Raw genomic sequence first — 24630 nt, forward strand, 5'->3', positions numbered from 1 at the left:
TCCTGAGAACAGGAGGAGCCCTGTTTGACTCTGCTGACTGACCAGAATGTGTCTCTCTGTCTCTGTTTCTCTCCTGGTCTGCCCTTTTTTCTCTCCCTCCTCTCAGTGACTCCACGGTCCTGTCTCAGCTGCAGTACTGACTGATGACTGGGCTGTGACTGTGTGTTTTGCAGATGGCTGTGAGCAGTAGCTGAGGACGCCACCAGGAGTTCCCCCTTCGCTGTCTCTACCACCTGCAAATATGAATGGTAAGACCACTGCAGTTTGTGTGTGAATGGGTGTGTGAAGGAGGGGGGGGGGACCAGAAGTGGGCATGTGTGTGTGGGTTGTTTGATTTTGCAGATCTGCTGAGACCGACACAGTGTCAGTCCTAGTGATAATTCCCAGTTTGGTGTGTGTGTGTGTGTGTGTGTGTGTGTGTGTGTGTGTGGCTGCACATGTATCTGTCTGAATACAGATAGTTTTAGTAATGTGTGAGTTCCTTCTCTGGACCAGCTTGCGTTTAGTCCTTATTTAGTACAGTTGTTGCGCTCTGTGGTCATGTTGATGTTTTCTCGTGCTATAGCTCCTGTTTATAGTGCCAGTCACAAGACTAAATGTACAGGAAGTATATTTTGTTATGATGAAGTCAGCTGTCCACTCACTGTGCCTGCTGATGGACTGTGGAGTAAACACTGATGTGTAGTCAGCCATGGCTGGGTAAATACAAGTGTTGTTCCGCCCTTCTGTCCGAACAAAGTGACACAGCAACGCTACGCTTCATTATCACTTTGTCAATAACTCAACTCCTCACTGCCACTGAGGCTGGCTAGATTCTCCCTCATGTCACGTGTGTGTGTGTGTGTGTGTGTGTGTGTGTGTGTGTGTGTGTGTGTGTGTGTGTGTGTGTGTGTGTGTGTGTGTGTGTGTGTGTGTGTGTGTGTGTGTGTGTGTGTGTGTGTGTGTGTGTGTGTGTGTGTGTGTGTGTGTGTGTGTGTGTGTGTGTGTGCGTGCGTGTGTTTGCGCCTATGTGATTTATTTCAACAGTGAGAAGGTAAAACAGCCTGGAGCCTGTTAGAGGAGCAGGTTTGCTCAGTCAAACTCAGATCAGTCAATCCCTCATATCGGATACATTTATAGATAGAAAAAATCTGTATTTATTTAGCAGTGTGAAATAACTCTGCTTCTTCGAACAAGCAGCAGCTGATAATTCATCAAATGATAATGGGTATGTCTTATGTCCGATGCTTCGCTCAGTATTTTACATTTTTCTGTCCTTGTGCCTCCTTCTCTTTCTCTCAAGGTGGTCTAAGCATATGGGCGATCTCTCCAGAGGAGAGGGACAAACATGATCAGAAGTTTGACACCCTTTCCCCATCAATGGGATATGTCTCAGGTGCACACACTATCTCATATATCATTGCACAGACTGTTGATGCGTCATGCTCAGTGATTTCCCTGCCAGTATATTCATAATGCAAGTTCACCATGACACGTCCTTCAGCCATTATCTGTATGAAGCACAGTGATTCCCCAATGCTATAACAATACACAGGCACATGTAAATATAAGTAGCTATGAAAAACACTCAAATATTGTTGACATGGTGAGGCAACGAACATACTGTATATCATTTTTCAGTTTTGAATTCTGGAGAATCTCAACTTTCTTGTGTTTCTCTGTATCTTTCCTGTCTGTCTCTTTCTGTAGGGGAGCAGGCAAGGAAGTTTTTCCTCCAATCAGGGCTGCCTGCCTCAGTGCTGGCTGAGATTTGGTGAGAAACGCACACACACGATGGGTTTTCTGGAAGTATTCACTGAAATCTCTACTTGAAGCCCAGTATCGTGACACTTCTCAATGTCTCTCTGTTTTCTTCTTTCTCTCAGGGCTCTGGCTGATATGAATAAAGATGGGAAGATGGACAGGTTGGAGTTTTCCATAGCAATGAAGCTCATAAAGCTAAAACTCCAGGGTACACAGCTTCCCTCAGCACTGCCAATCATCATGAAGCAGCCTCCAGTGCCTGGTCCGAGCCTCAATAACCCCACCTCTGCCATGACCAACCCAGCTTATGGTACAGTGTTATCATCTACTGCATGTGGATGTCAGTTTGGAAATTAACTGTCTGCAACTGTGAACATTTGTCACAACCATAAATAAAAAAGTAACAACACAAAAAACCATGTACATTAAAAGGTGTAAATGTCATTTTGGGATTTTTCGACAAGCAAATATAAAATGTGTGTGACTGATTGTCTCCATAGATGAGCTCTGACTGTGGCCCCATCATCTAACTGCTTTACCTTTTTGTGTGTGTGTGTGTGTGTGTGTGTCGTAGGTATGGGCTCTGTGTCCAGCATGTCCATGATGTCCGGACCAAACCTCGCCATGTTGACTCCTATCTCCATGGCAACCCCTGGACTATCACCTTTGGCATCAATGACAGGCCTCACTCATTTGGTTCCTACAGCAACAGGCCTGAGTCCTCTAATAGTCTCCACCCCCACCAGGCCCCTGATGCCCACTGTGGGAAACTCCACCCTGCCAAATGGCACCATGGGAATTCTCCAGCCAATCCCAGCTGGACCTTTGGCCACTGGTACAGATGACTTTCATTTCTAACCTTTATTTATGGCTATTCTTTGCTGCGCTACTGTGTATTCATCAGTGCATTAAAAAGAGAGCCAGCAGGAAGGAGTAGATATTCTATATGCTTGCAGCACAGTGCAGGTGATGAAATATTTCTGTAGTCTGAGGAGAAAAGGAATTAATCCTGGCCTGTTTTTGCAGAGTCAGGTGTCTCTGTCTCATCACCATACAAATAGTCTCCCTGTCCTTGACAAGGGTAGAGCTGTGGCTAGATGATAGTATATCACTGACACCCCCCCCCCCCCCTTTCTGAAAACTATGTTGGGGGGGGGGACAGCATCAAGGTTTTATGGTTGTGATAAGTAGCTACAATCAAATGTAATCATAATGTTGCCGATAATTATTGGAAAGTATTTAATGGATATGTGTGTGTGCTTTGTGTTGTCAGGCCTACCTTTCTCTGCATCCTCCTACGCCTCCCCAGTAGGACTCTCCTCTGGTGCTGCCGCTGGTATAAACAAGGCCTCGTCATTGCTTGACTTAGGATCTAGCAGGTAGCACTTACCAAGTTCCCCTTTTCACACTTAGTGCAAAAACCCACTAGACATCCTTAAGTGTGGTGCGTTCAGCTTTGTATTTTTGAGTCACCACCAGTTTGTGTTTCAGCTCCACTTCCTCATCCCCCTCTCTGATGTCCCCCATGGTTACTAGTTCCAGTGACTGGGCTGTGCCACATGCCTCCAGACTCAAATACAGACAGCAGTTCAACAGCTTGGATAAACAGATGACTGGATACCTCACTGGTACGGTGTATGTGTGTGTGTGTGTGTGTGTGTGTGTGTGTGTGTGTGTGTGTGTGTGAATAGTGCGTGAATAGTGCGAGGTCATACAAAATCAAACTATGTGTGGAATGTAGGCGTGGATGTCCATGAACAACAGTCCCTGATGATTTCATAACAGTTGCCTCCCTCTTTCTTTCTGTGTGTCAAGCCTTAGCTCACCCTAGCTAAGGCAAGGAAGTGGAGGCTTTGGGTGTGTTCAGACACACGGGCAGTTTCTCAATACACACACACACACACACTCTGCCAAGTATGCATTTGCCTTTTCATTCTGTTGCTGCAAGCCTTGCCGGACCTGTTCTCTTGAAATAGTCATGATACAGACAAACAACAATTGTACATGCACGTGCACGCACTCACTCTTTCACTATCGACAACTTGCAGATGATTTCATCAGTGTGACTGTGCACATTATGTGCAGTCCAGCACATTACATAAAGGACTTTTATTTTTGAGGTCCAATCTCATAGTTGCTCCATACTTCTTACACAAGGTGGACGAGAGCTGTCAGTACACACTTGACCTCTTCCTCTCTCCACCACGCTCACATGAGTGGACTATTCACTCTCTGACATTTGTCGCTCTTGTTGCCAGGTCAGCAGGTGAGAAATGCCATGGCAACCACGATGCTGACTCAGACACAGCTGGCTTCCATCTGGTGAGAATATCTGTGTGTTTGTATGTGTCTGTACATGTCTTGTGATTGCTACAGTGATGTGTTCAAGAGCCAAAGCCAGAAAAAAAACTTCATTCCAATTTAGCTGGTATGACAATAGTCCATTGTTTTGTTAAGGTAATATGTGTTTGTAATAGTGGGAAATACAAGGAAATAACATTGTTTTTTGTATGCAAATGAACCTTAGTGGCATCACACAGCAGGATCCTAAGAACCTCCTTGGTTGGTCAGCAGACAGTAAATGTGTGCCTTTACACAGTATGTTATAGACCATATGCTGTGTAAGGCTGAAACTAATGATTGTTTTATTTAGTAGTATAGGTGTTGTAATCATGTTGTCCCTATAGGGGGACGTGATGCCAATTTGGATCAGGATCCATGGGTAGCTGAGAAGTTTAGTTGCTAACCTTAACAAGAGAGTTCAATAGTCTAAGATTACTGTGATAAAGAGCTGATGAACACAGAGTTGTAATCACATTGAAGAGATTGGTTCTCTCGGGGTGCAAAATATTTCCTCGTTGTCTTTTTGGTACTTCCCCACCCTGTATGTAATTCTGCTGCATTCAGAGGTAATATTGGTAGTATAAAATCATGTAAGAACCTTGCACCTCCAATTTGTAACCGTCCCGCAGGACGTTGGCTGATGTGGATAAGGACGGCAAGCTAAAAGCTGAGGAGTTTATCCTGGCAATGCATCTCGTGGACATGGCTAAGTGGGGACAACCACTGCCGCTGACGCTGCCAGCTGAGCTGGTACCACCCTCACGAAGGTGGGTGGACACATGTGACTCAATTTATGAACAGCACTACAAATACCCTGCACAGTAAATAATGTGTAGTTAATGTGTATGCTTATTTGATATTTGAATCATTGGGTATTCAAACAACTTATCTTACATCTACATTGCAGGGGAGCAGTGAATGGATCCAGCTCTTCTCTCTATGCAGCTCAGACTGATGACTTGGACATAGAACCTCCACAGAAAGCCAAAGCCAACTGTCAGTACACACGACCCTAATCACAGAGTGTTTGCCTGGTTGTTATTTAACTGCTGCGTCATGTTCAGTCTTGTTGTCTGTGTTTTATACTATATGAGGCCGAAACGGTACCCAGTAACCAAAGATCACTCAGCGCAGTCGATCGGCTATGGCTCACGTCTGTGCAGCTGACATGCAGCGTTGCCAGATGGGAGATGTTAAACTATTTCACCACAGGCTTACAATGATCGGAATTTAAGGAAAATGATCATACACATGTAACAAATAGGAGAACAAATAGACTTAAATATGTAATTTTACAAAATTTTACAAAAGACAACTTTTTGAGACACCAACAAATCCTAGACTGTACAATTCTACCCACGTCTTCTCAGACCTTCTCTAAGATCTTTATTCATTCAAGCAAAGTAAGTGAGAGTAAATTTTTTTGTGTGTTTTCAGATTCTTTCGAGGATAAATTCAAAGCTAACCTAGAGCGAGGGAATGCAGAACTGGAGAAAAGGCGACTGGCTCTGCAGGAGGCGGAGAGGAGGGAGCGGGAGCGGCGCGCTCAGAAGGAGAAAGAGGCACAAGAGAGGAGAGAGAGGGAGGCTCGGGAGGCCGAGGAGAGGAGGAAGAAAGAGGAGGAGAGGAGGCTGGAGCGACAGAGGGAGCTGGAGAGGCAGAGAGAAGAAGAGCGACAGAGAGAGATAGAGAGAAAAGAGGTGAGGTACCTGTAGAAGCTGTGTGTACAAGTATGAATGTTTCCTCCTTGAAAGTTGCAGCAGAGTGTTTTTATATACATCAGTGTCCTTTGTGGGGTCATTCCAGGCTGCACAGCGGGAGCTTGAGCGCCAAAGGAAGGAGGAGTGGGAGAGGAGGCGGCGAGGAGAGCTCCAGATAAAGAGGGAGCAGGAGCAGGATGATATCATCAAACTGAAAGCTAAGAAAAGGAGCCTGGAGATGGAGCTGGAGGCTGTGGTGCGTAGTGAAGAGCATGCACGTAGACAGTAGACATACAGTATGTGCCTCTGTCTGTCCACTTGTTTTATCACCTAACATGCACACATTAAGGAGAGCTTGTAAAGTTTCTGTCATCCTCTCTGTCTGACTCTCTGCTTCTCTCTACCTCAGGGTAACAAACATCGTCAGATCTCAGACCGGCTGCGTGACGTTAACAACAAGAAGAAGCATCAGAAGACAGATGTGGATCTGACCAAACAAAGGATCGAGACACGCCAGCAGGACATTAACAAACTGCAGAAACAGCTGGAGGTGTGTGTGTGTGTGTGTGTGTGTGTATGTGTGTGTGTTCTGTTTTTGATTTCAGCTCAGTTGTTCACGTGTTTTTCTAGCACTGTTCCACTGAAGCAGAGTCGTTTTGTGTTATCTGCCATTTAAGTGTCTGATACGAGACAGTCTGCATTTATGTTTTCCCAAATCTTTTCCTCCAATGATGCATGTCTTGTTCCTTCTGATGCATTTCCTCTCGGTCAGGAGTTCCAGAGGAAGTTGTCCCAGCTGACTCCGGAGCAGAAGAGACTGACTGAGAAACTCAAAAACATGGCTCTGAATAACCTGCCGGGTTTGTATTGATAGATGTCTTAAAAGAACTCAGCAACCACAACAACAACATATTACAGCAGCAGTAGAAGTAGACTGCTGGCTAGATGCTAGATAAAAAAAAAAAAAAAACACACACCACTTGACACAGCGTTTGATCAGCAAGTTGGAAAGTTATGTCACAGTGAATTCAGAATAAATATGCTCTATATTAATGCAGTATGTGGATTTATTTAGTATAATACAACAAACCACTACAAAAATGGAAATATCGAGCAAAAAGCATGAAAATATCCTTATTACTAATGATCTTCACCTGGGAGAGTCTGAGGAGTTTAACTATATTTCATGTGTTTGTAGTATCGACCACTTCCACCCTGAAGGTGAGCGCTTCAGAGAAAAAAGGGACATGTTCGAAACTGCGAGACCAGCTGGAAGCTCTAGAGAAAGAGACTGCTGCCAAACTGTCAGAGATGGACCAGTACAACAAAGATATGCAGGTAAGACTTGATTACAAGTACAATATGTAACATCAAAACTATCTTGGCACGAGTTTACACAACATTTCACCTGGAGCATGTGCACAGGTTTGCCAGCCTGTAGAATGGGTTACATTCTAGTCGTGTCACATTGTATCTTGGTCATATTAAAATGGAGGAAACTAAAGAATAGACACATAGAGTACTTTGTCTTCGTTTCAGTTTGACTGTTTTGCAGAGCTGTTTTGGTAGGCAAAATACTTCACCAGAAACACAAGGTCATTGGTTTATGAATTTGTTCATACATTAATTTTACCTGAGGCCACTAGTGCCTGTGGCAGAGTCTGCAGGTGACACACCAAACAAATATAGACCAAGATTCTCTGCTGGACTGTGTTTTTATCAGTCACATTGCTGGATCTATTCACACCGCAGACAATGTGAAGTGTATCAGTTGACACTGATGATGGTGATGACTGAGTGTGACAGCATGAGCGCCGTCCCTGCAGAAGTGACCTGTGACTGTGCATTAAATGACTGGCAAAGTGAAACTTCAGTACAGAAGTTGTTGTGCTTAGAGACTCAACTTCACACCTTCATATGCTGTTTGCCTACTTTTATATAACTTATGTAAGTTGTTTGCAATTTCTGTTTTTATTACATTCTTACCACTGCAGCTTGGCCCTTGATGCCTCTTCTTGTCTCCTCCTCCAGTCGTTCCTTTCCATCATAACCTTCTTTCTTCTGACACTGATTTCATTCCTTTGTTACCCTTTTACTCTTATTCCCCTCTTCCCTTCCTTTCTTTTGGAAATTATCCCTTCTTCTTTTGTTTTTCCCACGCTGGACTCTACTCCTCCTTCCCCTATCTTCCCTCTCATCCATCTCTTGTCCCCAACTTTACAGTATGTGGGTGCTCAGGACTCAATGCTTCAGGCTGCCCTCTGTCTGCTGGCCTGCCTCCGTAACCTCTTCCTCCTACTAAAGGTTTTCACTTTAGGTCTCTTTTATCTCTCACCTCCTCTCTTCTTTTTTCTATTGGTCATTACTCTGTTCATATTTCTCTGTCATCTTGACCTCTTGTCTGTGCTCATGTACTTTCTATTTTCTTTCTTCTCTCTGTCTCTCACACCCTGCTCCAAATTGACACCCATGTGAATGCCATGTGCTTGTGCATGCTGTGTCAGTCCTTTATCAGCCCCTCATGTCCCATCAGCTCGTTCTTTAGTTCACTCACAAATCTTTCTGTTTGCTACTAAAGTCGTGTTTCTCTGTGTGCATCAGGAACTGAGAGAGAGCCAGAGAAAACAACAGGCGGCGCTGGAGAAACTGCGCAGCATCAAAGAGGACAAACGGCGTGAACTGATTCGAAAGAAGGAGCAGGAAGAGGAGAAGAGGAAGAGGGAAGAGGAGAGGAAACAACAAGAAGAGGAGAGGAGGAGGAGGGAGGAGGAGGAAGCTCAGAGGTATTTTGCTTTCACACAGATTTTTCAAGCTGCTCTACAAATTTCAGTGAAGCTAAAACTGACTTTTCCTTCTTGTTATACAAACTTTTAAAGTGATGTCAATGTTTGCCTCCCTCTCACAGGCGTATTAAGGAGGAAAAAGAGCGTCAGTGGCAGGAGAAGCTGCGGAGGGATGAAGAGGAGCGTCAGAGGAGGCTTCAGGAGGAGAGAGAGGCCAAAAGGAGGGAGGAGGAGGAGAGAGAGAGACAAGCGCTCATCCAGGCCGCCAAGGACCAGGCCGAACGAGAGCTCAGAGCAAAGGAGGAGGCAGAGCGGAAGAAACGAGAGGCGGAGGAGAGGAAGAAAAGGGAAGAGGAGGAGCGGCAGAAGCAAGCGGAGAGAAGGAGGCAGGAGGAGGAGAGGAGAAAGCTGGAGGAGGAGAGGAGGCAACTAGAGGAAGAGAGACGGAAACTGGAGGAAGAGAAGAGGAAAGAGGAGAGGAGGAGGCAGGAGGAGGAGGAGCAACGCAGGAGGGAGGAAGAGAAGAAGAGGCTGGAGGAGGAGTGGAGAGAGGAGGAGCGCAGAAGAGAGAGGGAGGAGGAGGACAGGAGGAGACAGAGGGCGGCCCAGGCTGCCGTCCGAGATGGGGAGGAGAGGAGAAAGCGTGAGGAGGAGGAGAGGAGAAAGAGGGAGGAGGAGGAGAGGAGAAGGAGGGAAGAAGACAGGAGGAAGCTTCAGCAGCAGCAAGAGGAGGAGAGAAGGAAGCGTGAGGAGGAAAGGAAGAGGCTAGAAGAGGAGAGGAAGAGAAAGGAAGAGGAACAGGAGAGGAGGAACGCTGAGGAGGAGAGAAAGAGGAAGGAGGAAGCATCTCGTCAGCAGCCAAGTGGAGTTGGGAAGCTGGATATTCAGGAGAAACTGACGTCTCTGCTGAGAGGACTGGAGGAGAGGAAGGGTAAGACACACACACACACACACACACACACACACACACCTTTTTCGTGTATTAAAGCCACTTGTGAGCCTCAACTAACATTATCTTCCCTGATGTGCTACCTTAGGTGGGCAACCCAGGGCCACACAACACAGGAAGTCAGCGGCTCTCACATCCTACAAAGCACTCTACCCATTCACTGCACGAAACAACGAAGAGCTCAGTTTCAATGCAGATGATGTCATCGATGTAAGATTCAGAAAGCACTCTCATAAGGGTTTGACAAAAGATACTACTGCAACATTCTCTCAGACAACTTATTCTTGTACAAATTTGTCTCTGTCTCCTGTCAGGTCGATGAAACAACAGAGCGGGAGGAGGGTTGGTTATATGGCAGCAAACTGGGGAAGATGGGCTGGTTCCCAGAGAGCTATGTCGAGAGATTAGCCCCATCAGGCGCAGCTAATGCTGCTGCTGCTGCTGCTCCTCCTAAAATGCCGCTCCAGTCACAGCTTTCCAATGCCCTCGAGGCTGCCAAGGCAGCGGGGACAAAATCCGCCTTCACGCCAACGCACTCTCCAAACCCTGCACCTTCGGAGACACAAGGACAGGTGAGAGGCTCACAGAGTGGGACATCTTCTAAAACTGCTTTGATTAGCCCAATATGATGATCATTCTCTGGACCTATACAGATTCTCACTGAACTGTCCTTCTCTCTGTCACCCACCAGCAGGTGGTGGGTAACCTCTTGGCCCAGGCCCTGTGTTCATGGACAGCTAAGACAGACAACCATCTGAACTTCAACAAGGATAATATCATTCAGGTGTTGGAGCAGCAGGAGAACTGGTGGCTGGGGGAGCTGAATGGTGAACGGGGCTGGTTCCCCAAGACATATGTGACACTGCTGGGAGAGGAAGAGAGTTCAGAGTAAGTCTTCACGCACACGTGTTTGTTCCTCATAATCAAACCATGAGGACAGTGGCTTTGTCTCTCTGTAATAATATCAACATTTATAGATTATAAATTTGCTTTGGGAGCGCTTTCTGAGGCCCCCACTGACAGCGTCAAAATCTAACAAGCCACGAAGGCAAATTAATGGCTTAGCTGAATCTTTAAGCTGATACACATTTTGTTGAAGTAGAGTAAATATGTGTGGATTCAGTGGGACTTATACGTTCTGAGAATATCATTATCTTCATCAAGTTTTCTATTTCTAAGTATCAAAATAAACCAGTGACACACAAACAGGACCTGCTGATGCCTACTTTTAATGGTGTCAACTTTCCAAAATGGAACAGAAATTAGGCTAAAAACATGGGACTCAAGTTGTAGACCGCAGCTATCTCACTGACCCTTGTGCTGTCATAGTTCACACATAAGCTCAGTAGTTCTATACCAACGTATGTTGTGGCTGTTGCGATGCCTTTTTATCAGTCTTTTTCATGCATCAGTCTCATGAAAATGTTTGTGTCAGTGAGTGTGACTGAGTCTGAAGGTGTGGTATGTGAGCTATTTAAGCTGCCGGTAGTTCTTCTTCCCTCCTCTGTGATGAGGAATCTGCTGTGTTAAGAGTGTGACACACACTTACAAATCAAACCGCAGCATAGAGTTATACGTACAGTATAATTTCAGACTGCTCCTTTATTTACCAGTCAGTCAAGTTCACATTCCAACCTTCACCTCTGATCATGAGGTTTGGCTAATGACCAAACAAATGAGACTGCCGGTTTAGGAGAGAAGAACCCCTGCTGCTTTCGTATTGAAAGGAGCCACTTAAAGTGTTTCTATGACTCCTGGTATTCTAAGCACATTCAACTCATAGACTCCAGGACCGACCCAGACCATGCAGCAGGGACTGATACCGCTGTCTGACATAAGAATGCCTTGCATCCCCCTGGAGGAGCTGGAGGACATGGCTGTTACTGCTTTGCTTATGTAGTTTGCTGTTTGCCTCTGTTGTGGGTGACTGGATAGATGGAACAGATGAATTAGTGGTAATGTAGTGTACCTGTGTTTACAGCATGAAAAGCTCCCCTCCCGATGCTTCAGAGTCTAGCGACAGCCTGCAGTTTGAGGGTACGGTAAACTTTTTGTCTCAACTTTCCAATGAAATTTTTATTTCCTTCACAATCAGATTAAGTGCCTGTTCATCAGTGTTTACCTGTCTAGATAAAGTCTGTATGTGTATATATTCTTATCCTTTCCAGAATACGTGGCGTTGTACACCTATGAGTCTCCGGAGCCTGGCGATCTGACGTTTAGAGAGGGAGACGTGATCTTGGTGAGCAAGAGAGAGGGGGAGTGGTGGAACGGTTCTATAGGTGACTGCACAGGACTCTTCCCCAGCAACTACGTCAAACCTAAAGAGGCGGATGTAAGAGCACGCAACACATACTGACATACACGGGAAAGGCTATTTTTGTGTAGTGCTTCTAAAGGTTCATAAAGATGATGATTTATATATTTTTTTTTTTCAGACATCAAGCTTGTCTGGAAAGAAGAAACCAGGTACAGAGACTCACATTGGAGCACAATTCCCGATAATGCATTTTGCTGAAACTTAAAGTTGCGCTTCTGTCTTTTCTGTGCACAGAGATTGCCCAGGTGGTTAGGGCCCACTCCTCTACAGGCCCCGAGCAGCTGAATCTGGAAAATGGCCAGCTCATCCTCATCCTCAGCAAGAATGTCTCTGGCTGGTGGCTAGGAGAACTGCAGGTCAGTATCTAACTGCTGCTCACTGTGGGTCCTTATTGTGAAACAGAGAACCACAGAGAACCACAGAGAACCGCAGAGAACCACAGAGTGTCATTGTTCATGCTTGTTTGTTGTTTTCTGGCTCCAGGCTCGTGGTAAAAAGCGCCAGAAAGGCTGGTTCCCTGCCGCTCATGTCAAAATGTTGGGATCCAACAGCGGCAAGTCGACACCAGCACCCCAACCAGGTAACAAACACACACACACACACACACACACACACACACACACACACTCTCTCTCGTGAAACACGTGAATAAAATGTACAATAACTCACGCATCCACTTGTCTCTTAGTGTGTCAGGTGATAGCCATGTACGACTACACAGCTGCCAACGGGGATGAGATGAGCTTCTCCAAAGGTCAGGTGATCAACGTTTTTGACAAGAACAACCCTGATTGGTGGAAAGGAGAAGTCAACGGGTCTACAGGTCTGTTCCCCACCAACTACGTCACACTGACCACAGCGGACTGTGACCCTAGCCAGCAGTGTAAGTAGATCCCTTAAACATCCCATCATGGCTTTGCATGTTGCTTCACGCTGCTGTGACCTAATACTCACCCTGTGTTCATCTATGCAACCTCCATCTACCATCATTGGTATTTTTTCATCCACCCATCTCCTCATCTGGATATCTTTGCTTCTCACTGACTATTTCACCTTTTTCCCCTGTTTTCCCCCTCTTCTTCCCTCCCTCCCCAATCCCTACTTCTCCTTCCCTCCCTCTCTCTCTCCGTCTCTTCTTTCCCTGGCTTCTGTCTCTTTCTCCCTCTAGGGTGGTAGAATGTCCTCTTCCTCCTCCACCTCCTCTTCCTGTCCTACTCCTGACTTCAGAGAGACTCACTATTACACACTGCTCTGAAGGGGCAGAGTGTCTGGACCTGTCTACTAACTTCTCCCATTGAGCTTTTGTGTGTGTGTGTGTGTGTGTGTGAGAGAGAGAGAGAGAAACAGAGAGTGAACAGATGTTTGAGTGATAGGATACAATAAAAACAGGTCCTGTTTGCCTTTTTGAATGAACCAGGACCTGAAACTTAAACTATCTTAGGACTGTCAGTGCAGACTCTGTGAATTGTTGAAAGCCTATGTGCCTTTTTGTGATTTCCTCTCCCCTTGTTTTGATTATGAATTGAAGACACTAAAACCATCATGTGATTGAAGCAGAGGGGTAGTGGGTCTCTCTGTGGCTTGTCCTTCTTCCCTTTTGTTTCTATTCACAAGACACTTATTTTTCCCCTTTAATTCACGCTGCATCAGCCTCTTTTTCCCTTCTTATCTTTTTTTTTTTTCCACTCCTACTCTCCAATTTTGAGAGTTGAGCTTAGATTGAGCCCACTATATGTCTCTGTCTCTCCTCAGAGATGTGTCTATATTCAGACTTGATATGCAAGTTCTTTGTACTAACAATGACCCTGTCAACCCTGTGAATATTTTGAAACGCAACGGATGGTGCGAATTCCATACCGGCACACTTGCACTCGGCTTAAAAAAATGCTTGAAGAAAGGCAGAAAGTGACTTTTTCAATATTAAAGAAGAAGAAGAAATAAATTAACAGATATGTTCAACAAGAACAATGCTCAGGAAGAGTTTTAAATCTTTAGTCTTGAGATACATCTTTAGATCTTTATTTGACTGATGTTTGGAGATGTAGCGTTAAAATTCACCCCCTTTGCTTATTAACTGAATGTTGTTCCTCTGCTGCTCTGAATGTTTTGGCTTATGCAGAAAATGAATGCATGTCTGCTCATAGTGTTCACTACAGGTCACACACAAAATAGCATAGTGATCATCATTGTCAGGACTGTGGATACACTTTCTTCAGGTCAACAAGTGGAGGAAAAAAAGCCCAAACCTATGCAAGCTTAACATGAGCACTGTGACTCCTGTGCCCAGTCTGAACACTGAGGTACACCGACATCAACAAGTGAAGTGAGAAATGCTTTAGTACAGCTCAGATGTCTTGTTCTCACCTCCATCAAATTCCCAGATCCCTGTGATGAATGAACCCTTAACTCTTGATGATGAACCCTCATGTAAGGAAAACAAATTGCTACTAAAGCACTTGCCACTTTTTTTCCTTTCATTTAAGTTTCAGCTTACTGGGCTCAGTTTTTCAGAGGCTGCATCAAGAGTTGCTGTCAGCACAACTGATTCGACTGTAAATATATATGCAGAACATTTGGGGTACAAGATGGTGTAACTATTTTTAAAGATGTGTCTTAATATATTTTCTGATTCTGAAATAAAAAGCAAAAAAATAAAGATTGGTTTGAGGTGACAGAAAGTGGTTTATTATCAGTCTTCACCTCTTAATGTGTGTGTGTGTGTGTGTGTGTGCGTGCATGTGTGTGTGTTATGCAGTGTTTATATTGTCAACAATATGCGCATGATTAAGATGGACAGATATACGGTACATGAACAACCTTTTCAACTGTCTTAGTTACCGGCTCAGTCTGATGCATGGTTAGACAAGCTCGTGTCTTCTTCCCAATCAGACTTTAAAAAAAAAAAAAAAAGGCTTTTTCCTCTCTGAACACGTGCTATCATCCACTGAATGAACATCTCGCCCCACTGCCCTCAGGGCACAGGTACAGGGCTCCGATGTGCAGGAGAGCCCGCTTTGGGAGGAGCCTAATTCCTGCTGTCATAACAGTCCTGAACAACAGACCCCGCTGAGTGTTACTATGGCTGTATGCTTTGTTGGTGTTGTTCTATGTGTAAAGGTAGTGGGAAGTGTCTTGTGAAGTATTGTTAAGTTTGCTGTTGTTGTGTTGTCATGTCTACTGTCTGACTGTCAGTTTGTCAAGCAGAATCAGTGCTGTGAAAAAGAATTTCCCCCCTGGGGACAATAAATAAAGTCTAAGGTCTAAAGTCTAAAGGCTGCGACAGGAGAAACAAAGAATTCCCCTTCCTGTTTTGGTACAAACAGATTTGGTCCAGGAGAATTTGTAGTCTGATACCAGCAACGAGAAGATAAGGGCACAGAAGGAGAAACGATACAAGAGAGACCGAGTACAATCTGACTCTGAGAAAGCGCAAGTGAAGACAAAGACACTTGAGAATCAGAGTCCCGGCAATGACTTTACAGAGCAGATTTCACTTTCTAAACCTTTGGGAAGAGATGGACGATAAAGAGGAGGGAAGAGAGGGAGAGGAAAGAGAAGGGTCAGGGAGGGAGCAGCAGTCAGCTAGTGTGGGACCCTCACAGTGGGCTAATGGGCACCCTGTATCAGGTAAGTGTGTGTGCGTGTGTGTGTGTGTGTGTGTGTGTGTGTGTGTGCTGATCTAGACTAGTCTGTCATGTTTCCCTTTCCATCCCTCTTCTTTTGACTTGCCCTGTGTTGTCTCCCTCCTCCTCTCTGAAAGTCCCAGCAGTGCCTCACGTAGACTTGAGACAGACTCGACAGCACCATGTGCTTTACTTGTCCAAACACCCAGCAGGTGGCAGTACATGCAGTTCTAAAGTGTTGCTGTGGTTTAAGAAATGGTTTGGTTTTGTTGATGCGGGTGCACTGGTTGAATCTATCAATACAAGTAATGTGAATCCCCACTTGTGTGCTCCTCCTCTCCTGCAGGGTGTGCAGACCTGAACAGCCTGGACTCACTGAGCCCCCTGGAGAAGAAGAGACAGGGTTACATCCATGAGCTGATACAGACTGAGGAGAGATACGTGGAGGACTTGCAGATAGTGCTGGAGGTAATGGACTCATATATAGATATATACAGTTTAGAAGAAATTGGCCATGTACAATATATGCTGTGGCAAAACACACACATTATTTTATAAGCATGAGATGTGTGTGTGTGATATGAGGTTGTCTTGATCACATATCTGACACTGCTTGTAAATCCATCATTATTCCTGCCATGGTGTGTGTAGGTTTTCCATAAGCCCATGTTAGAGTCGGGGAGGGTCAAGGATGCAGAGATGGCCATGATTTTTGTCAACTGGAAGGAACTGCTGACCTGCAACACTAAGCTTCTCAAGTAAATATCACATGGGCAAAGTGAATGAGATGCAGAGTGCAGCTGTTTTAATGCTGTGTCTGTGTGGATTCTAAAGCTGCCTGTTTCTGTATATCTACACCTACGTGTGCAGAGCACTACGTGTTCGTAAGAAGATGGGTGGGGACAACATGCCGGTGCAGATGATCGGAGATATTCTGGCTGCAGAGCTGTCCCACATGCAGCCCTACATCCGCTTCTGCTCCTGCCAGATCAACGGAGCCGCACTGCTCCAGACTCGCATCGACAACGAGCCGGACTTCAAGAACTTCCTCAAGGTAGGAGGGCGAGGAGTGGAGATGTGAAGGACAGGATGAGGTGGAGCCAGAAACAGAGAGGGGGGTTTCAAAATTTGTTTCATTTTTTAATTGGTCTGCAGATCTTATTTGATCTTATATTTCCGTTCATAGAACACAGAAATACTGTGCTGCCGTCTCCATCTCTGTCTCTGCGTTCACATACTAGAAGGTGGAAACAAGATTCTTAATGCATTTATCAACATTGTCTGTTATTCCCATCAGAAAATTGCCACAGACTACAGGTGTAAAGGCATGCCGCTGTCCAGCTTCCTGCTGAAACCCATGCAGAGGATCACACGCTACCCACTGCACATCAAAAACGTAGGCCGTCATGCTCATGTGCCCCTCGTTAAGTGGTTCAAATACTGATCTCACTGTGTGTGCAATTAGATAAAAAGAATGTTTTGTCTTTTCATGTCTCATGTGTGTGTGTGTGTGTGTGTGTGTGTGTGTGTGTGTGTGTGTGTGTGTGTGTGTGTGTGTGTGTGTAGATCCTGGAGTGCACCGCAGAGGGCCTAGCTGACCGAGGTCCTCTGAAAGAAGCTCTGGAGAGGGCAGAAGAACTTTGTCAACAGGTTCACTTCTTCACTCACTCATTTCCCCCTCTTCACTGATTCACTCATTTTGGACCAGATTTGTTACTTATATTTTTTTTTTACTGTAGTCAGTGTGGTAAATAAAGGTCTTGCCTCTTGATTTGAATTATGTTTATCTGCCGACTTATTGTGTCAAACAGGTAAATGAGGGCGTGAGAGAAAAGGAGAACTCTGACCGACTGGAATGGATTCAGAACCACGTACAGTGTGACGGTGCTGCAGAGGTAATAAGCTGCCTGATCAATGAACGAATCAAGTTCATTATTCATAGATTCAATGAATTGTTCTTAAGTCACTTTCTTTCAACAGAACCTGGTCTTTAACTCCCTCACCAACTGTTTGGGCCCCAGAAAACTGCTGCACAGCGGCAAGGTGAGGAAAACTGCAGCGTTTGTGAAAGTGGAGGCAGGGAGGGAAATTAACTATTTTTTTTCATTTCACTGAATGAATATTTGAAAATATAAATAGTTAAACAGATGAAATGTGAAACATTAGCGGGTCAGATCCCAGATGTCGTGGTTAGATGTTACAAGCCTCAGAGTGAAACTTTCACGGCAGAGATCAGTGAGCTGGGTCGTCTGAGCAGAAAGCCGACAGAAGCATCTCAGGCGCTGATGATACTTCGCCATGAAAAATGCTGTTATATAAACTTCGACATTTGCTTTTTGCCTTGAGCTGTGTCTTCTCATGCAGTTGACTATGGCAGTTAAAAGTGGAGGGGAAGTGATTCACAAAATTACAAATATCAGAAATATTATATACTTTATGCATATAAATCACTTGTTTCTTTTCAGATGTACAAGGTAAAGAGCAACAAGGAACTCTGGGCGTTCCTCTTCAACGACTTTCTGCTTTTAACTCATGCGGCTAAACAGTTCACCTCGTCTGGGCCTGATAAACTGTTCAGCAACAGGAACAACGTACAGCTCAAGATGTACAAGCCGGTAAGACACACACACACACACACAAACCATGAAGGGTAGAAGGGTCATGGAGGACAAGACAAACGTACATACTCTTGTGTAATTATTTATTAACACACGTGTGTGCGTATGTGTGACCAGTACAACTCTGCCATGCACAGACATGCGTGTGTTCTGAGTGCGCATCCTGAGACTGCACACGCTTGTGCACGTGACTCTTAACAGTCAGGCTTCAGCTGCCAGAAACAAGTGAACACTGTCATCTCAGGGGCAGCAACTGTTCATCGAAATGTGAGCGGCTTTAAAAGCCTCTCACTGTTCATTATTGTTTTCATCGTTTGTGTCATTTTAATTTTTAACATCTACCAGACGCTGCATCAGTTTGTGCGGCTGCTCCTACGGCGCTGAAACAAAGAACCTGACTAAACAGAAATGTAAAAAACCACAAGTTAGCTGACTTGAGAAAATATGCTAGAGGTGGGATTCGTACCACCAACGTTATGTTCACACACAAACTCGTTTTATATTTATAATACTTGTTTTTGAGGCACTTTCTAGTTTCCTATAAAATGTGTTTTTTCCTTGTCATTACTCACTTATGATGCCACGTCTGACAGTGTGTTATCTTTTATTTCCTTTAGCCTGTGCTGCTAAATGAGGTTCTGGTGAAGCTGCCAGATCCCTCCAGCGATGAGCCCATCTTCCACATCTCACACATCGACAGAGTCTATATACTCAAGACCGACAACATCAATGAGCGGTAGCTGCACACACGCGCATACACACATATACGCACTAGGGCAGTGACCGCAGTACCGCGGTCATGTGCTGCCTACAATAGGTTGAGCTCATTACTGTCATCACTGGGGGCATCATTGGTGGGGATACGTTATCGCCATGTTAGGTTACATGTCGCTTTTTTTTTTTTTTTTTACCATAGTAAGAAAAATCCATACCATCACAGCTCTAAAACACAGACAGATTTGGCGTGTCAGGTGGCCTTTATGATTACTGTGTGTGTGTGTGTGTGTGTGTGTGTGTGTGTGTGTTTTCAGGACAGCGTGGGTGCAGAAGATCAAAGCTGCATCTGAAGAATTTATTGAGACGGAAAAGAAGAAAAGGGAAAAGGCCTATCAAGGTTTGTCTCCACACTCGCACAGCCACATTGATGGCAACCAATGTGATGATCTCTTGGTTAACGTGTGTGTGTGTGTGTGTGTGTGTGTGTGTGTGTGTGTGTGTGTGTGTGTTTGTGTTTGCAGCACGATCTGTGAAGGCTAGTGGAATTGGCCGACTCCTTGTAACTATCTTGGAGGCCACTGAACTCAAGGCGGCTAAACCCAATGGTGAGCATGGAGACACACAGGGTGTCCTTAAAGTTCTGTGGACTAGGAAACACATCATGAACTTAAAATGCTGTTGGAGAATCTGTTTTTCATCATCCACTCTCAGTCAGAGGTCTTTCTGTCTTCTCTGTGCTACAGCTATGCTTGTTTCCATAGCGCAGAATTATAGTGCTTTTTATAATGTGTTTTATCTTCTTTAACGCTGTCGAACACGCTTCGTCCACTTTCTTAATTTCCTTCTTTTCTCTCCTCTTCCCCTTACTCCCCTTTTCTATTCCTCCCCTCTTTTCGATTCCCCTCTACTCACCTGTTTTCATGTCCTCCTCCAGGGAAAAGTAACCCCTACTGTGAAGTGACCATGGGAGCTCAGATCTTCACGTCCAGAACGCTCAACGACACTCTGAACCCCAAGTGGAACTTCAACTGTCAGTTTCACATCAGAGACATTTACCAGGACGTCCTCTGCATCACCATCTTTGAAAGAGACCAGTTTTCTCCTGATGGTCAGTTACCTTCTCATTTCTTCCTCTCTCCTTTTCATGTCTTCTTCCCTTGCACTCCCCCATTCATTTGCACTGATTTCAATGTAAAGCTGCCAAATGAAGGGAGAAAAATCAGTAATAGTACCTATACAGAGTTCCACATTGCAAGAGGCTACAATTATGTTGTGGGGCTGCCAAATTACCATCTAACATGATACTCTAGTGCTTTACACACACCCAGCGTTCACAAAGAGGGGATCAGTTAATCTGTAACATCTCTGAAAGGCTTTTTTTGCCTACTGTTTTCCATTTAATACTCTGTAAAATCCCAGATTAAGTGTTCCTTTCTATTTCCTCTGTTCTACCAGACTTCCTGGGTCGGACGGAGGTTCCTGTGGCAACCATAAAGAAAGAGTTTGAGAACAAGGGACCAGTCACACGTCGTATTCTGCTGCACGAGGTTCCTACAGGGGAAGTGTGGGTGCGCCTCGACCTGCAGCTCTATGGCAACAAATAGCCACAGAGGATGAACTGAAATAATAATGGAGTCTTCTACCATGGATATAGTCCACCTGCAGAGTAACCAAATAAAAAAAGAAAAAGCTGCTTTTTGTCACCTAAACAAACTCAGATGGTTCCCCCGACACGCCCCATACTAAGATATATCAAATACGACACCCTGAACTGTTTCACACGTCACGCCATAATATTGTAATATCAGCCAGCACTAATGATACCTCTTCTGATGTCATCTGAATCTTCCAGTAGGGATTAGAGTCTGAACAACATCATCCAAACCCACCAATAGAAGTCAGATCTCCCTTTTTTTCTGCCTTATGACGTCAGATAAAATGGGTAGCATGACTGGTGCAGCTGTTTGCATCTGCACATTATGCACTGTACAAGGAGTTAAAAGGAAGGACCACAGCCTGGCTTTGAAAACAGTGGAGATGCAGGGTGTCCTCAAGCTGAATCTGGGTCCTCTGCTGTTATCATTTTATAACTTTGAGAGGGAGATAGAACTGGACAAAGACTGTTTAGATTCAAATAAGGTTAATAGTACTAATAAAGCAATAAAAGGATAAAATAAAGGGTCTTATCTACTGTGCTGTCTAGACTCTGACAGTTCTGAGTTCCACCAGTTGCTTTTTAAGTATTCAGTGATACAGACACACGTTGCCAAGTCTTGTCAAGGCCATGTAGTGTGTTGAAGTTGAGGTAACAAGTGTTTTTTTTTCCACTTAACTTATAAGATATGTATATGTTGAAGATTTCTTTTTTTTTCGTAAGAGAACTCGATTGATGGTTCTCAAGAGAATCTGCTTCATGGCTGTCTGATCTGTAACGTGACATTATTATAGGGCATCATAAACGGTAAATGACAAACCGCAGCGCGGACTCTGTCGAGCCGCCTCAACGAGAAGTTTGTCAATAGCTCTGGTCTGGAGTCAGTTTACTACTGTAGATAGAAGATCTCAGGATGTGTTGTTCTGGGTCGAGTCTGTGTCACTGTAACAGAGTTGTGTGTGTGCATGTGTGTGTGTGCGTGTCCTTGGAGTGTAGAAACGTAAACATACTTAACATTTAGTTAAGATATAGTAACATAACAAATACTTTTAGCTGGTGGCTCTTGATGCTGCAACTTTTGGAGTGAACTTGTGGCCTTAATGCAAGTCATCTTTTTAGTCTTTCAAATCTGTCAATGGTCTAAATAGATTTTTTCTTTCATGTGCAAAATCGGCCAAGGCCAAGTAGTTTGAGTGCAAAACAATTGTGGAAAAATGACGTGAAAAGCTGCGTTGCTGATTTCCTTCTACACCGTTAAACCTGAATCAGCTTCTCCCTGCCCTCCTTTTCTGCGGGGAGGATTCTGCGGATGTCAATATTTTGAGGCAACACAGATCGGCAGCTTGTATGCTGTAATAAACAGTATTTGCTCACTTGTATTTTTGTTCTGTACACTTTTTACCCTGCCAGAGAAATTCTCAATTCTCTCAGAAGTCATTCTCCAGTCCCAGCCTCACTGACGGCAACATAGTCAGTCTCTGTTGCCTCAAAAAGTTGCCCCCTATCAATCTAAATATCCACCATTAAAACTTAAGGATACAGTGTGCAAAAGCTTTTTATTCATGTTGTGGAGTGACTTTTTGGTGTCATCTGCCTTGTTTTTACTCCATTACATCCTGTTTCTTTTCTAACTCTGAGCGGATGTTGTATTTATTTCTTAATTTAATGCGTGCGTGGCGATCCAAAGGTTTGGAGCGGCTTTGCTTGCTGTGTCATCCATGATAGTCAGTTGGTATCCGCTGGGTTTGTCTTGTGTGACGTCAAATATTAAAAAATGTGTTCACAGGACACGTGTTGATGCTGAAAGGGTTTTGCTAAAACTTAAAATTAGGTCACCAGTCATTTTGTTACGCCTGCTGTTTTGTGCTCTTATCCTATTATTTTTGTCTTAGTCAATCAACAAACTCTTTTTAAGTCTTGTATTAATTTTAATGTTCTTTTTGAATTTGTGGAAAATGTGCAAATAGACTGGACTACCTTCCTCAACTGTGTAGGGGTGTTTAACGTTTGCTTTTTGTATTGTTTTATGTTCTGTTTCCTGCAGCCTTCTGCACTGACTGCTGCTGTGCTAACTGAGTTTCTGGCCTCTCTAACCCAGATTGTCTGTGTGGTCAGCCTGGAGTCTGTAACCTGCTGTTTGTACTCACTTTGGCCTCTTTGTGGCGCTCTCTGAATCAGGGTTTCTTAAGTCAAATTAAAGACATTAAAAGTGAACAAACTGTCAAATTATTGGCTGGCTAAAGAAAAGTGGCATTTAACTCTGTTAACCTACAGACTCTTGCAGCAGTAGGCCAATGAGTGGTGAATGGACACTGAACTTGACATTTAGACAAAAATCTAACACACACAGCACTAGCTTCATGTCATTGCTTTCAAGCACCAGTAATCTGACTGACATTACTAGAAAAAGGCAATGTCTCCCACCATTATGTTACAACAGAGGACAGGCCTTTGCTCTTATTTTCAAATACGATATTTTGTGACAAAGGGTTTATCTCACTACGACCGCTCTGCATTGTGAAACGAGAAAAACATTATTAGGATTTCATTTCATTTTTCAGGTTTCTGTTGGTGTCCAGTCACGGAGTCTGTGAAGTTCAGAGTGGAGCTGTCAGTGCGCACCAATAGACCTCATTAAGTCCTTCTTCACCCTCCACTGGCTCTGGGTGCACAGGAGCAACAGTCATTATGTAACCACACTGAGTGGCTTTGCAAAGGGCTGACAGCAACACACACAGCTGCGTAACTGAGTTGACAAAGTCAGCTGAACTCAACCTTCTGTAGCAGAGTGCTACAGTGGGAGTAATGGATTTAATGCAGTGGGACTGTGGTGTTAGAAATAGTGGTAACTCATGGTAAGTAATTATTGTATCGCTTGCTTAAAAACACATGCGTTAAAGATGTGGATAAACCCCTCAACCCAAAAAAATGACTTCAAAGTTTTTAGTCTTTTAGTTAAGTTTTTACACACCTTGAATTTATGGCTCCAAATATTGTTTTCAATTTTTAGGTGCCAACAAACTCCCAAACGGTAAAATAAGTTAACATGGCCACACAGTATTTAGCTACATTAGTTACATGACTGATTGCAAGAATAAAAAATTTCTGAATGTCACCACCTCTCTGTAAATGCACTGCTAAGAGAAAGCATGTGACATGGATATAATACCGCACCACTCGTAAGACGTGACCTGTGAAAGAAAGAATGTATCTGTTTAATGACTGTGTGAAAGAGAGTTGAAATAAGCGTCTTTGTGTGTTGCATTCATTTCACTTTGTCTAGTCAGTGGAAAGCTCAATCTGGACAAGTGTATGGAGATGAAAACGGGCGGACAGTGATGTCTGCATGTAGTCAGTGTAAAGGTCATGTATGTCTGTATGTATACTTTACACTGTAAACTACAACAAACAAACCTGTGATGAGCATCACCATTTAAATATTTGTGGAGTTAAATTTGAATTGAAATACTGAAAAACTGTTGGACATGCAATAGCATTCATAACCAAATAGTTTGCAGGGTCACATATTTCCCTCACCACATATTTCATACCTTACTGTCAAAAGATTAGAGTTATATTTCACCTTTGTCTTTTAATATTTCATTCATGTATATTTTTTATAGCTTTCATGCAAAAATAAATCATGAGTTATAATCCTATAGGATTTCTCTGTCAAAAAAAAAAAAGAAAAAAAGGTGCAGTTAGTGTAGAGGCAAAGGGTCGTCAGGGAGCTGGTGAGTGAGATAAAGTATAAAAGAAAAGTGCAGTAAAGCAGAATAAGAGTAGTTTACAGGCATAACAAGAAAAAAAACAGAGACAGAAGGGAATAAACACATATGGAGACAGAGAAAGAGAGTATGGAGAGAGAGAGAGTGACATGTGCGTGGAGGATGAGTCTGAGAGGCCCTCCGTTCCACTTGACTCAGTCATGGGGATGATTTGATTATGACCACATGAACAGCTGTCTTATGTAACACACACACACACACACACACACACACACACACACACGCATAAAGAAAGAACTCAAAAATAATGAGCGGTCTGTGTTCTGGCCAAAAACCTACCCTGAGCAAAGGTGGCCGTCAGCAGCAGAGAGACAGAGAGTAAAAGAGAGAGTCCATATCACAGAAACCTCAGAGACGGGGTCAGACAGGTCTCTCTCTCTGTCATCAAATTA

At 44.1% G+C, this 24630-nt stretch overlaps 2 protein-coding genes across 2 annotated transcripts in view; both read left to right on the top strand.

The window, feature by feature from the left end:
* itsn2b (intersectin 2b) overlaps nucleotides 1-21827 on the top strand; it is a 28275-nt gene extending 6448 nt beyond the window's left edge. Inside the window, exons 2-40 of the mRNA XM_070828885.1 lie at nucleotides 107-248; nucleotides 1283-1375; nucleotides 1690-1753; nucleotides 1866-2053; nucleotides 2318-2578; nucleotides 3017-3122; nucleotides 3235-3371; nucleotides 4002-4065; nucleotides 4716-4853; nucleotides 4994-5082; nucleotides 5524-5786; nucleotides 5893-6042; nucleotides 6196-6336; nucleotides 6559-6646; nucleotides 6985-7124; nucleotides 8388-8569; nucleotides 8692-9500; nucleotides 9607-9728; nucleotides 9833-10090; nucleotides 10210-10406; nucleotides 11500-11555; nucleotides 11687-11853; nucleotides 11957-11987; nucleotides 12073-12194; nucleotides 12322-12418; nucleotides 12527-12721; nucleotides 15808-15929; nucleotides 16113-16219; nucleotides 16332-16515; nucleotides 16759-16857; nucleotides 17028-17111; nucleotides 17273-17356; nucleotides 17442-17504; nucleotides 17927-18076; nucleotides 18697-18815; nucleotides 19111-19193; nucleotides 19318-19401; nucleotides 19731-19904; nucleotides 20252-21827. Coding sequence (XP_070684986.1) covers nucleotides 242-248; nucleotides 1283-1375; nucleotides 1690-1753; nucleotides 1866-2053; nucleotides 2318-2578; nucleotides 3017-3122; nucleotides 3235-3371; nucleotides 4002-4065; nucleotides 4716-4853; nucleotides 4994-5082; nucleotides 5524-5786; nucleotides 5893-6042; nucleotides 6196-6336; nucleotides 6559-6646; nucleotides 6985-7124; nucleotides 8388-8569; nucleotides 8692-9500; nucleotides 9607-9728; nucleotides 9833-10090; nucleotides 10210-10406; nucleotides 11500-11555; nucleotides 11687-11853; nucleotides 11957-11987; nucleotides 12073-12194; nucleotides 12322-12418; nucleotides 12527-12721; nucleotides 15808-15929; nucleotides 16113-16219; nucleotides 16332-16515; nucleotides 16759-16857; nucleotides 17028-17111; nucleotides 17273-17356; nucleotides 17442-17504; nucleotides 17927-18076; nucleotides 18697-18815; nucleotides 19111-19193; nucleotides 19318-19401; nucleotides 19731-19904; nucleotides 20252-20400 — 5667 coding nt within the window. The 5' untranslated portion in view covers nucleotides 107-241 and the 3' untranslated portion in view covers nucleotides 20401-21827. The remainder of the gene's footprint in view (nucleotides 1-106; nucleotides 249-1282; nucleotides 1376-1689; nucleotides 1754-1865; nucleotides 2054-2317; nucleotides 2579-3016; nucleotides 3123-3234; nucleotides 3372-4001; nucleotides 4066-4715; nucleotides 4854-4993; nucleotides 5083-5523; nucleotides 5787-5892; nucleotides 6043-6195; nucleotides 6337-6558; nucleotides 6647-6984; nucleotides 7125-8387; nucleotides 8570-8691; nucleotides 9501-9606; nucleotides 9729-9832; nucleotides 10091-10209; nucleotides 10407-11499; nucleotides 11556-11686; nucleotides 11854-11956; nucleotides 11988-12072; nucleotides 12195-12321; nucleotides 12419-12526; nucleotides 12722-15807; nucleotides 15930-16112; nucleotides 16220-16331; nucleotides 16516-16758; nucleotides 16858-17027; nucleotides 17112-17272; nucleotides 17357-17441; nucleotides 17505-17926; nucleotides 18077-18696; nucleotides 18816-19110; nucleotides 19194-19317; nucleotides 19402-19730; nucleotides 19905-20251) is intronic.
* ctsba (cathepsin Ba) overlaps nucleotides 1-24630 on the top strand; it is a 65227-nt gene that overhangs the window by 5553 nt on the left and 35044 nt on the right. The window lies entirely within an intron of this gene.

The sequence above is a fragment of the Pempheris klunzingeri genome, chromosome 1, assembly GCF_042242105.1.
Source record: "Pempheris klunzingeri isolate RE-2024b chromosome 1, fPemKlu1.hap1, whole genome shotgun sequence".
NCBI classification, from domain to species: Eukaryota; Metazoa; Chordata; class Actinopteri; order Acropomatiformes; family Pempheridae; genus Pempheris; species Pempheris klunzingeri.